Source organism: Lycium ferocissimum, chromosome 9 (genome assembly GCF_029784015.1).
Source record: "Lycium ferocissimum isolate CSIRO_LF1 chromosome 9, AGI_CSIRO_Lferr_CH_V1, whole genome shotgun sequence".
NCBI classification, from domain to species: Eukaryota; Viridiplantae; Streptophyta; class Magnoliopsida; order Solanales; family Solanaceae; genus Lycium; species Lycium ferocissimum.
Window position 1 is genome coordinate 42,170,863 of NC_081350.1, and position 13,074 is coordinate 42,183,936.

A 13,074-nucleotide genomic window follows, 5' to 3' on the forward strand; every position below is an offset into this window, starting at 1 on the left:
TATATATATAACATAAATAAAACATGATAAGTAGGAGGCATTTAAGCAAACGACACGATATCACCACTTGGATAACACGCGTGAGTCCGGTACCTCGCCGACCAGCAAAGCCAGCTACCTGCCGGCGTATAAGGTAGTAACGTGCCGTGGATCTGATCCATTCAATGTACCAGGAATCGTCCCTAGCGGGCGGAGCGATCCTTGTGTCCTACGGTGGCTACGTAGTTTCGGGCTATCCCCGAGCCTTCTATACTCGTGCAACTCTAAAAAACATGAACGTGATATAGTTGGCTAAAAAGCCCATGATTTTCGTGAATTAACTTGTACTTGACTTGTAATCATGATTTCACGAAATAACTTGTAAACATAGTTTCATGAAATAACTTGTAAACATGGTTTCATGAAATAACTTGTATTTAAGCATGTATGTATGTATCTTGAGTCGTGGCATGAAGATAGTTATATAATACAATTGCATGAAAACTTGTAGACATGTGTAGATATTTGTGAAATAAGCATCTTTTATTTAAAAACATGCATGCAAGAACTCATGGAATACAGATATGGGTTTTCATGGATTACGGACGGATTCTCAATAATCATAAAGAAATATTAAGAACTCAATGATGGAATTATAACAATTCATACGTAATATAATCATGGACATGGACCTAGGGTTATCACATGAAAGCATGGTATATAAACCTAGTTTTAGTAGTAGAATCATAATTTATGAATTATGAGGCGTGGGGAAGAAAAGCAAATGATGTTCCCACACATAAATAGTAAGCTACATCTTTCGTAATGTCTAAACCTCAGAATTAAAGACTTGAGTTTTGGAGAAGATTTCCTAACTCTTGATTCTTGAACGTATGGGTTTTCTTGAAAACCATAGATTAGGAGCAATGATTTCTTGATTAGATCATTAGAGTATGTATTAGAATTGACTTGGAATAATTAAAGTATGCTTACCTTGGTGTTCTTGATGATGGAGGGTAGGAGGGTAGGAGATCGTTCTAGGGCTTGAATGAATGAAAAATAATGATTTGAACTGATATGGATGAATATATATTGTTCTGGAAAATTAAATTTTACACTCAGTTAAATACTGGCCGTATTTTGAAATACGGGCCGTATTTTGAAATACGGTCCATATTCCGTATTCCGTATGTACTGCACTGCGTCTCTTCAGTAAAATGGCCATAACTCTTTGTACAGATGTCCGTTTGACCCCCATAATATACCGTTGGAAAGTTATTTCAAAGCTCTACAACTTTTATCAAGGAAGTTTTCCCAAATTCCAAATACATTTTGAAATACGTGCCGTATTTTAAAATACGGTCCATATTTAACGATGTAACCTCTAGGTCAAATTCGTAATGCTTTCAATCTTTGGTACACAAGCCATGACTTGAAATACGGGTAGATATCAAATACGATCACTGTTCATGGGCGTAAACCACCATCTTACAGCTGAAGAGAAAATTTCAAATTCCCACATTCTTTATCTGGTTTTCTAAGTCTAGGATCATGGTCGAAGCTTAGGTTAAAGGTACGGGGTGTTACATTATATATAGACGTATGCATTTCAATTTTAATTCTCAGGCATCTTTTATTTCATGATGCACTTTTACTTGTTCACTTTTGACTTTTTCATATTAATGTCAATATTTATTCTCTTCTCATGTATACATGTATGCACTTCAATTTTAATTCTCCTAATATATTTATTTCCTACGTGCACTTTTACTTGTTCACTTTTGACTTTTCACATTCTTTAAGAATTAATAAATAAAATACTCCTCCGTCCCATATTACTTGGCCACATTACTTGACTTTTCACATTCTTTTTTGCTAATTAATAAATGAATACTCTCTACGTCCCATATTAATTGGCCACATTACTATACTTGACTTTTCACGTTCTTTAAGAATTAACAAATGAAGTACTCCCTTCGTCCCATATTACTCGACCACATTACTAAAAATACATTCTATATTTTTCTTTTCTACTATATTTCATTTCTTTTCGCATTTAAACTTTGAAATCGTGTATTGTTGGCAGCCACAAGTATGACACTTAAAAAGGGGTACATGATGTTTCCTTGGTTCTACGGAGTAAAAACAAGAAAGTCATTAAAAGTTCATTTTCCATTAACCCTTGCAAAACGAATACGAAGTCTGAATGTTCCATTTCCCATTTTCTTCCTTGTGATTCTCAATTTACCAGATTTTTCTTCTCTTTCTCCAGTCCAAGAGGGATGAACACAACAACAATAAATTATATAATAAATTGTCTGAGTTGTACATTAAATTTAGATTTATTTCAATTATACTTGGTTTCTTTCCTTTTTTTAAGGTTGTGGGTTCACTTCATTTAACAAGTACTACTACTTGGTTTGTCACCTATTCTCTGTACACGTATATTCCACTTTTACGTTATCATATTTGTTTGCTTCTACACTTCATTTTATTCCTCTATTATAGAAAGCACATGAAATTGTACTCTAAGCAAAGACTAACATGTGTACATTTCAGAAGTTTAACATTAATTCTACCTCTTGTGTGTTTACTTTTTAAGTCCCTACGTGTTCCTTTTATTTTCTTAATTTGGCATATACTCCTCTTTCTCAATTTAAGTGTCTATATTTGACTAGACACTGAGTTTAAAAAATAAATATTGCGAGAAATAAATTCTTACTAAACATATAGACGACGTTCTTTAAGAATTAATAAAAATGAAGTACTCCCTTCATCCCATATTACTTGGCCACATTACTAAAACTATATATCTATTTTTCTATTCCATATCTTTCGTTCTTCTTATCTTCTTATATATAAACGCCCAAGGTGAACGAACACAACAACAATAAGTTGTACAAAAAGCAACTGAAATTGTACTCTAAGCAGGGATTAACATATGTACATTTCAGAAGTTGAACATTAATTCTACCTCTTGTGTGTCCACAGGTCCGCAGTGTCTTAATTATCCTTTCATTTCCTTCATTTGGCATGTGCTCCCATTGTCTCAATTTAAGTGTCTACATTTGACTAGACATGGAGTTTAAGAAATCAAGATAGACTTTCAAATCTTGTGGTTCTAAATTAAAAATGTGTATAATATAATAAAACATCCTTTGAATCTTGTTATTATAAACTTGACATGTAGGATATTTGAATTGTCGACTTACTAAATATAAAAAGAGGCGGACATTACCAAAATCAAACAAATTTTAACAACAATTGAGAAATTAAGAGGAAAAATAAGAGGAAAAGAAACAAAATATGGAGATTCACTAAGGAGGGCTGCTTCGTGGTTCATATAGTTGGTACTCTGAATTTGAGATTTTGTTTTAATTTTTCCTTTTAAATCAGAGATATGCTATTAATTTTGATGAGTTTATTCTACAAATTTCTTTGTTAATTAGATCTAACGCAGTGTCTTAATTGTCCTTTCATTTCTTTCATTTGGCATATACTCCCTCTGTCTCAATTTAACTGTCTAAGTTTGACTAGACACTGAATTTAAGAAATAAAGATAGACTTTTGAATCTTATGGTTGTAAATTTAAAATATGTATAATATAATAAAATATCCTTTGAATCTTGTGATTATAAACTTGACATGTAGGATATTTGAATTGTCAATGTATTAAATATAAAAAAAGGCAGACATAACAAAAATAAGATAAATTTTAACAACAATTGAGAAATTAAGGGGGAAAATAAGAGAAAAGGAAAAAAATATGGAGACTCACTAAGGAGAATCGCAGTATCCTTTGCAAAATACACAAACCATAAAGATTAACTAAATTGAATAACCAAATTAATCATGTTGGGCCCCGTACATAGCACGGGCATCCGTATCTAGTCTAGTCTAGGATTATAGAGATGCGAATTTAGGTGTACGAACATCACCAACAAGGGTACAATGGTCTTTTGGCGTATTATTATGGTAATAAAAATATAAAATTCTTCTGGAGATTTAATTTTCCAAATGTGGTTTACGTGTCAATTGTAAGTACACCCGCAACGTGGCTTTATTTTCATCCTCTTTCTGGTGAGTTGTTCTTCGCTGACTATCCTTGTTCTTTCCTTATTTTCAATTTTTTGTGTTTCAATGCTGGTCTTTTGTGATTTTATTTATCAGACAAAGACAAGCACAACTCTTTTTCATGATGAAATTTGCTCTGTTTTAACTTTCACATGCAGCATTTTAGATTTGTTTATATCAGTTAGAGCATTTTAGATCTTAATTTCGGAAGAAGGTTAAAGATTCTTAATAGCTTTCACTGTCCCATGATCTTTCTTGCAGGGTCCGTATTTTTCTTTTGATTAGAATGCAGCTTTCGGTGTTGCTTTGATTATGTTTAGGATTTTCATCTTACAGTTTGCACCATGTAACTTCTAAGATCAAGTTCAAATTGTCCATCCGGTACTTCAAGTGATCATTATGGTTCCCAAGAACTGAGCTCCGGACTGAACTTAGCTCATGCCACCACAGTTGAACTTAGCTCAATTATTTTTCTTTCCCCCTTTAACTTTTTTTAGTTCATATTAACTACCGCAAGCCAAGCAAGAATGACATTTAGGATGTTGAGGCGCCATGAAGGTTTATTTCATTTACTGATCAATGATTTCTTTTTGTCCAGTATTATCAGCAAGCAGTGACAACAGGCTTGTAATGAATAGAGTAATCATGGTGCTTGTGACTACTTGGTGACCTATCTGGCTTGAGGAGCTGAAAATATATTGAAACTTCTAATAAGAAGAAACAAAATGGACTCTGAGAACTAGAACACGTAAAATGATCAAGACAAGACTCATCAAAGAGGCGCAGAATCAGAAACCACCACAATCTTCAGGTAAAACAGATCAAACAGGAATCCTAAGAACAAAAGGAAGGATGGAGAAAATGAAAACGATGAAAATTGAAAAGATAACGAAGAGTCCTCATGTTTTTTGGTCTATAAAGCTTCATAAGAAAAGTGTACACCATTTTAATAATGCACTATCAAGCGGTGGGCAGGGCACTTGATCAAAATATTGATCTGCTCCGTGGTGCTTTCAGTTATATATGAAGTCATATAAATAAATAAAAATTCTACTATGAAATAGTTGCTTGAAATCATACCATAAGTACAAAGATGGAATGAGCAATTGTACCAAAGAGTTGGAAACTTTAATGAATGATCTTTACCATAAGTACAAAGATAGAAAACAAAAGCTAACTTTAGGTGTAAGTATATTTGAATTATTTGACAGAAAGGAACCAGACATATGCATGTAATACAAGGTTAGGATAAATAGCAAGGTGTAGGAAAACTAATTCTTAGAAAGGTACATGAGAACAGTCACATTGCACGTTTGTGGTTAGAATTACATATCTTTCATACCAAAAAACATTGACTTTTCACTTGGGTGCTATTGAGAAGAAGATCTAATATCACTAGTGGAGATGAAAATTGTTGGCATGTTATGGTAATTCAGGATTATCTAAGAAAAGTTTCCAAAGGATCAGTTTCAATGATTGTTAACTATACAGAAAGAGAGAGTAAGGTAGTAAGAAGTTAGACGCTAGAAAGGACTTTAGATAGTAAGAACTGGATGATGGTCGTTATTTCGAGACAGAGAAAATACTATGTTGATGACTTGAATGTTTTGTGGTACGAATATACTTTTGGCTCAACTCTCATAGATTTATTTGTATTTCCTTTTAAGTTGTAATGAGATGTAGACTGACCATCTCTTCTTAATTTAAATGTCTAATGATTTTGTATTAAAAATAATTACATGTCTAAATGATTATCTCCTCTTAATTACAGGGACATCATACAATAGAGAAGAATATCAACTCAAAAGTTTCCATCATTTCATGACAAGGTAATTTTATTTGTTGAATACAAAATTACAAGATGTTTCAAATATCTTAGAACTAAGTCGTTTATAGGTCTCCTAATCTTTTTTACGTTTAAAGTGAAGATACCAACTGCTCTTTAACAAGCGATTGAATCCAAAAGATTTTTTGTAGACTTTCTTTTTTCCATCTGAAGCCATTGAAAATCAGTTTGTTAGAAGAAGATGTGGTCAACGTTGCTGTAATTGTTTGACGTTACTGTGAAATTAACAGTGCAATTAAAGGCTGAAATTTGCAGTAAGACTTCTACTGCTATTTTTTTTGTTGTCGGTACAGAGTCTACGACATTATATTTCTCGAAAATATGGCCACTAACTCACAACTTGAGGGGAGGTGACAGAGAAAAAATGTTCAAATTGCAAAGGCAGAATAACAAGCAGGCGTTATCAGGCGATAGGGTTGATTTCATATTTCTCCAACTTCCAAGCACTTCAGGTACAATTTCACATTGTTTCAAACCTTAGAATACACCTTTTCTTGAAGAAGAACTTCAGCGTTCTGTTTTGTGCAATGATAATAATGGGCAGTAGCTGATTTTGGTGTTGTATTTGTATTCAACAGTTGTTTTGAATTATTAGGATGTATTAATTTTGTGCAGATAGCATTGTTGAATATTGTGAACTGATTAGGGAGAAGGCATACGGACTTCTATATGTGCAAATGTTTCGTTAGAATGGCAAGCTAGGCCGGTGAAAATCTATGACGTAATCGTAGAGCTATCAAGTTAATTTGCTATGCTAGAATTGATTTACTCGGGCCAATTTGCTAATATGCATTACAAGTACACTTGCAGCTATTTCTTGGAATCGAAAGCTGGAAATTTTTGTTTGGTAGTTTGGTGTTAGGTTCAGAAGAGAGTATGACATTAATCGACACTTTTTTTTTTTCAATAAATAACTTATTTCCTACTTATTTCTGGCATGGTGGCTTTGTGTTCTCGCCATTTTTTGTTAATTTTTAATTAATATTCCATTCTACATATTTCTTCACCTTTTATTCAGTCGTTAGCTTTGTTATTTGTTGTTAGACATGTCTCCTAAACGATTATCAGTGACAGATAATTTTGTCATCTCAAATTGAAGAGGCAGAGGGAGATGGATTCGCTAGTTTGAAGCTCCATTTAATAATTGTAGCGCAAGTTTTCTAGATATGATTAAGAAGAATGTACAAAAAATCAGCGTTTTGGTAATGTTACTGAAACAAAATGTTTCTCAAATGTTTATTGCACACATACATAAATTTGTACAGAGTCCAGCATTTTTTTTATGTTACTGAAATGAAGTAATGACTGTTTATATTGCATATGTAGAAGCTTGAACTTCTATACAGAAGTCTTGTGACCTTAAATGACAACGTAATTCTTCGTTGAGTTGGGCAGTTGCGCCCCTGCATAGCACGGGCATACCTTTCTAGATATATATATATATATATATATATATATATATATATATATATATATATATAAAGGGTAAGGTAGTACTAGCAAAAGTACAACACATGAGGGGGGAGCTCCTGCTATGTTACATCTTTAGAGAATCCAAAAATTCCCAAAAAAGCTGGGAGACTCAATCAAGCTGCTCTTGCACCAAAAATGTAAATTTTGTATGCATTTGTACTTTATAATAGAAGAGTGTTTCTTTTCCCCTAAGAAACATCTTCTATTCCTCTCAAGCCAAATGGTCCACATGGTGCATAAGGATTGTCCTTCAAACCTGCTTCATTCTTCTTTCAATTCTGTGTCCTTGCCAAGCTGATAATGAGCATTTAACATTGGCATCACCCAAGCAACCCAAAAAAACGTTAAGAAGTACGGTTCATCTTTGCTGAAATATTCGATGACATGAAAAAGAGAGAATAAAGAGAAGGAAGGAGATAAAGGTGCTGAAAAGCTCCTCTATGCATTCTATGAACTGTTTGGTAGAAAGGAATAGTAGGACCTTTGAGAGGATTAAAGATTGTACTGCTCAGATTAAAATTTATATGTATCCAAATTTGCATAGCTGAAGTGGAAGGAATGTTGTAGCTAACTCTGTCAATCATCACCATATGACTTCGTTTTTGGTAGTCTCTGCTTTGGTTACAAGCCCACGTTCCAAAGCTTGGCAACTAGGCACTGGAAGATGTTGGTCTTAAGTCAGCTTATATTGTAGAGAAAGCTGGGCTACTTATAAGTTATCAGTTTCATGGAGCTTTTGTTTGTTTGTATTCCATTAAACTATCTAATTTAGTCATACAAAAAGGGTGAAATGAGATTTGTTGTAATTTTCTGGGTTTTGGCGTCTGCTTCCTTTTAGTTTCTCCATAAGCTGAGACATTTTTAGTCCCGTCTCAATTTCGGTATGGTGCGAGTGTGTCTCATCTTTTCATTTTCAGCTCAGTGATGTTAAGTTTTCTTTATATTGTTGTCAATTCATTTTATGTGCTCAAGGACCTTTTATTCTCCTTATTTTAGATTTATATGAAATTAATATTGTTTATTAGGACTCTGAATGATTCAATATTTTCCTGTATGACCTGCAGGAGCTGCAGCCTGCAGGTCTGGTTGAAAGACCTTGGAAGGTAGCAGATGCTAGATTTGTTAAAGGATAAGTTAAGTACAATTATCTTAGCTTTCGTCTTATCCAATTTAGGTGTTAGTCAGAGCATTCATAATGAACTAGTATAGAACTATTATAGGCTTGTGAAGAATCATTCCCCACACATATTTTAAATTTGCTTTAGCTGTGATTCCATTAAGTTTATCTTTATAAGATCATTGGCAATCACTTTAGCTCAATTAATAAATTAGTCCATACTATATTCCTTGCTTGCCGTTGAAACACATTTCTTTCCCTTCGATCTGTGTAGTGTCGGCACAGACCAAAGTCCTAGTGGATCTTTGAGCCTCTTATGGTAAACTCTAAATGAACTAAGGAAATAAAAGGTGAATAATCATTATGACATTATTTTCTAACAGCTAGTATCGACATTTACATTTTATAAACCTCTAGCAACTAACTTCAGTAGCCAATAAGAAGACAAAATTGCGTGTATATAAAGAACACGTCTTTCTACAGTTGAGACAAAAAAAAAAAATCTTGTCAATATGCTCTGATAAATCAATTGAGCATCTTTAGTAGAAATGGATGTGTTATGCAGTTAGATTTCTAAGAGAGCTCTTTCATTTATGAAATATTCATCTAAAAAGTGTGACAGAGAATGGAGTCTGAGAAATATGGTGTACATATGATCATATTCGAAATCCGTTATTTTGAACATCTACATCAGCTTCTAATTCTTTGGAGAAATTCATTTAACTGATACATTGGCTGAACTTTGAGGAATCTAGATTTTGAATCTTAGACCACAAAGTTGTGTCTTTTTGCAAATTGAATGAGGTCACGAAATATCTCTAAAAAGGAATGATGCTGATAGGACGGAAAGTTAACAATGTAAATCCAAAGCATATATTATCTTCACGACCTATATTTTGGATGCTTGATGTACCTCATAGAGTTATTCAGAGAATGAAGAAAAATGAATTTATTTGCTTTTTACTTTCATCTCTTTCTACTTCTTGCCACTTTTTTCTTTTTCTGATTCTTCTGAGTGTCTATTTTACGAGCTATTTCTATTTCCTGATATTACAGGTATCGGGAGATCATTATAGATCCCAGTTATGCGGGCCAGTTTGTCTTGATGACTAACCCTCATATTGGGAACAATGGGGTCAATTTTGGTGCGTTTGCATTTGCTTCATGACTAATTGTTATTTTTGTTCGAATAATCTTTTGTGACTGTTTTTGTGTTTCTCTGGGCAGACGATCAAGAATCGATGCAGTCCTTTCTTGCAGGATTAGTCATTAGAAGTTTAAGTATCAGGTTTGATTGCTATGCCCTGCTTTACAAATCAGGCTTCAAACAGTATGGTACTTATAGGTCTGAACTGTTGTATATTTCTCAGCACCTCAAATTGGAGATGACAGAGACACTTGGTGACTATTTGGCTGAAAGGAACATCATGGGTATATGTAAGTTCTATGTGTGTCCTATACAAGACCACTTGTCATTTCCATGTCAAATTGTGGAATTCAAATTCTCTGATATTAGCCACTCTATCATGTAACAGATGATGTCGACACTCGAGCAATTACACGGAGATTGGGAGAAGACGGAAGCCTCATTGGAGTCTTGAGCACAGAAAATTCAAAAAGCGACGAAGAACTTCTCGAAATGTCCCGTACATGGGACATTGTGGGTAAGTTACTAGCCTTGTTTCTTCCTGATTTCGGGATATTTATTTCAAGAAAAAAGAATTTGATTACTAATGTATTATGGTTGTGTAGGTGTGGATCTAATCAGTGGTTTTTCATGCAAATCTCCTTACGAATGGGTTGATAGAACAGGTTCAGATTGGGAGTTCAATGATAATGGAAGAATTAAAGAAACTTTTAATGTCAGTATTGTTAAGTTTATTAGATTCTTGAAAAGAACATTATTTCTGTGAGAAAAGTAATTCTTTTTGCCCCTCCGGTGGAAGAAGGTCGTTGCATATGATTTTGGAATCAAGCATAACATACTTCGGCGCTTAGCATCCTATGGCTGTAAAATCACTGTCATTCCTTCAACATGGCCAGCGCGCGAAACTCTAAAGTTGAAACCTGATGGGGTTCCTTTCAGCAATGGGCCAGGAGATCCATCTGCAGTTCCCTATGCAGTTGAAGCAGTAAAAGAACTTGTTGGAAAAATTCCTGTTTTTGGTATATGTATGGGTCAGCAGTTGCCTGGTCAAGCATTGGGAGGTAAGACATTCAAAATGAAATTTGGTCACCATGGAGGAAACCATCCAGTTCGAAACCTTCGAAATGGCTGTGTTGAGATCAGTGCCCAGGTATGTGCAATAGAAAACTCTAGCTGATTGCTTCTCTGTGTCGACTTCCAAATTTTTCCTTGCAATTACACCTCAGTTCATCAACTTGTTCATTGTGTAAATGATTATGGTCTAGTCTTTAGTTTAAATTAAGAGCCGTTTGTACTTCAGATTTGTAGCGTGTGGGTGTTCACTTGTAATATAACAACATACCCAGTATAGTCCCACACTTTGCTGTTCGGACTCTTCAATAATGCGGCTGGGTGCCTGTCGGATCCTACTAAAGTAGCGCATTTTTGGAGGTTCTGACATGGGTATAACTACATTTTTGTGAGTCCAAGCAACATAGGTGTCCCACTAGTGGGGTCTGGGGAGGGTGGGGTGTACACAGACCACCCCTACCTTCGTGGGTTAGAGAGGTTGTTTCCCATAAACTCTCGGCTCAAGAAAATTGTTTTTTAAAACAGTTTGAAAGAAATGCAAGCGTAAAGCGCTATGATGAAAATAGTAAAGCTAACCAAAGTAAAAGAAACAACAATAGTAATAGAATTAAGAATGAGATAATGCTAGCACAATAATAATAATAATACTGGTAAAGGAACAGATAGGTGCTCCAGACTAGGACACACTTGTAATATAGTTACATATTTTATAATCTTGATTACTTTCCACATGCAGAATCACAACTATGCTGTTGACCCTTGAGTCTCTTCCAGAGGGTGTAAAGGTGACTCATGTAAATTTAAATGATGGAAGTTGTGCTGGTCTTGCCTCCTCGAAAATGAAGCTGATGTCACTTCGATACCATCCCGAAGCATCTCCAGGGCCTCATGATTCAAATCCTGGTAAAGATATCCTAACTTGATCCTATTCCTTGTATACAAACCTCAGCAAATCTGTTCAGTGGCTGTCCTTAACTGTAAACTTTTAACAAATATTGCTGTCTATTATGAGGATTGATGAAAACAATAAGTACAATCTTGAGAATAATGATGTCACATGGACAATTACTTCTACAAAAGAAAATTTCTGAAGAACTACTTTATTTTGATTAATCCTAATATAGGATTTTGCTGTCTAAGGGTGTATTTGCTTGGAAGGAAAATGTTTTCTTGGAAAACAAGTGGGTTTCTTATTTATTTTCTAGCGTTTGGTAATGAAGCCGAAAAATATTATCCCAAGAGCATTTGTATGTAATCTAGCAAAACACTATGGGGGTGGGATGGGGTGGGGAGTGTGGGTGGCAGGGGGTGGGATGGTCAAGTGTTGGGGATTGGGGACGTTGGGTGGGTGCGAAGGAGCCCATGAGCTTGAGACGTCACTTATGGATGACCAACCAAACATGTGAATATTGGAAAACATTCTGTTATGTTCATGATAGCTCCCTCTTATTTCAATTTCCATCAGAACTTTTGAGACAAAAAGAATGATAAAAGGGTCAAAAAAAAAAAAAAAAATCAGAGTAACCCGAGATTTGCTTTAATCTAAGTGCAGCTATTTGAATCAAGACATAATTATGTCAAAATTCTCATTGTATCCTTTCTTTACCTCGGCAGCATTTGGAGAATTTATACAACTCATGAAGCAAGAAAAAGTGAAGGCATAAGTCAATATATGTTGCTCAGACTCTTCAAAATTGTCTATGGGTGCATGTTGGATCCTCCAAAATTAGTCATTTTTAGAGGATCCGGCATGGGTGCGGAAACATTTTTGGAGAGTTTGAGAAACATAAAAGTCAATCACCTAGAAGCTGAAGCAGTAGTTGGTAAGATATGTTTGAAGGAACCACATTCCGAAAAGGAGAAATTTCATGAGATTTGCCATCAAGAAGTCAAAGCAATCTGTCGTGTTGCACCGCTTCTCGCCATAAATCAAGTCAGAGCAATCCGTCTTGCTGCACCTTTTTGCGATATATATGTATGGTTCTAAGTTTTGTTCAAGTATAGGCTGTGACTTTGTCCAGTCTCAAGACATATTACTAAGTATTTGTTTGTGTAAGGCTACAGGATGTTTGTTCTGTGTCTGTGGTCTGGTACTTGTAATAATACACTTGTTTCTGTCTTAAGCAAATGTCACTTAGCGTTCTGTTTAAGTTGCTGGTGTGGTTTGAGGAACTACTAGGGAAAGGGCTGTCTCTTTTCTTGTAGGATGTTATACTAAGGCTTGATGCATGTGCGGCACTCTGAACTTGACTCGTTTTTCCATTTTGACACCTCAACTAAGTATTGTTTCTATTGAATGCTTGAATTCGTCCTTAAGTGTCACATCAGCATGTCATTTCATAGTATTCCATCTTCAATGTAGTGTAT

General features: G+C 34.8%; 2 protein-coding genes across 8 annotated transcripts in view; both read left to right on the top strand.

The window, feature by feature from the left end:
- The window catches only part of LOC132030897 (mediator of RNA polymerase II transcription subunit 20a-like), a 34,641-nt gene that overhangs the window by 8,810 nt on the left and 12,757 nt on the right, over nucleotides 1–13,074 (top strand). The gene's annotated exons all lie outside the window — the stretch shown is intronic.
- Nucleotides 4,606–12,721, top strand: LOC132030895 (carbamoyl-phosphate synthase small chain, chloroplastic-like). Its single transcript, XM_059420675.1, is given in 13 exon segments — nucleotides 4,606–4,864; nucleotides 5,825–6,153; nucleotides 6,285–6,351; nucleotides 9,546–9,634; nucleotides 9,717–9,777; nucleotides 9,860–9,873; nucleotides 9,876–9,926; nucleotides 10,025–10,153; nucleotides 10,242–10,351; nucleotides 10,439–10,786; nucleotides 11,444–11,467; nucleotides 11,469–11,610; nucleotides 12,322–12,721. Coding segments are annotated over 10 exon segments (969 nt in total). The 5' UTR covers nucleotides 4,606–4,864; nucleotides 5,825–6,153; nucleotides 6,285–6,351; nucleotides 9,546–9,594; the 3' UTR covers nucleotides 12,372–12,721.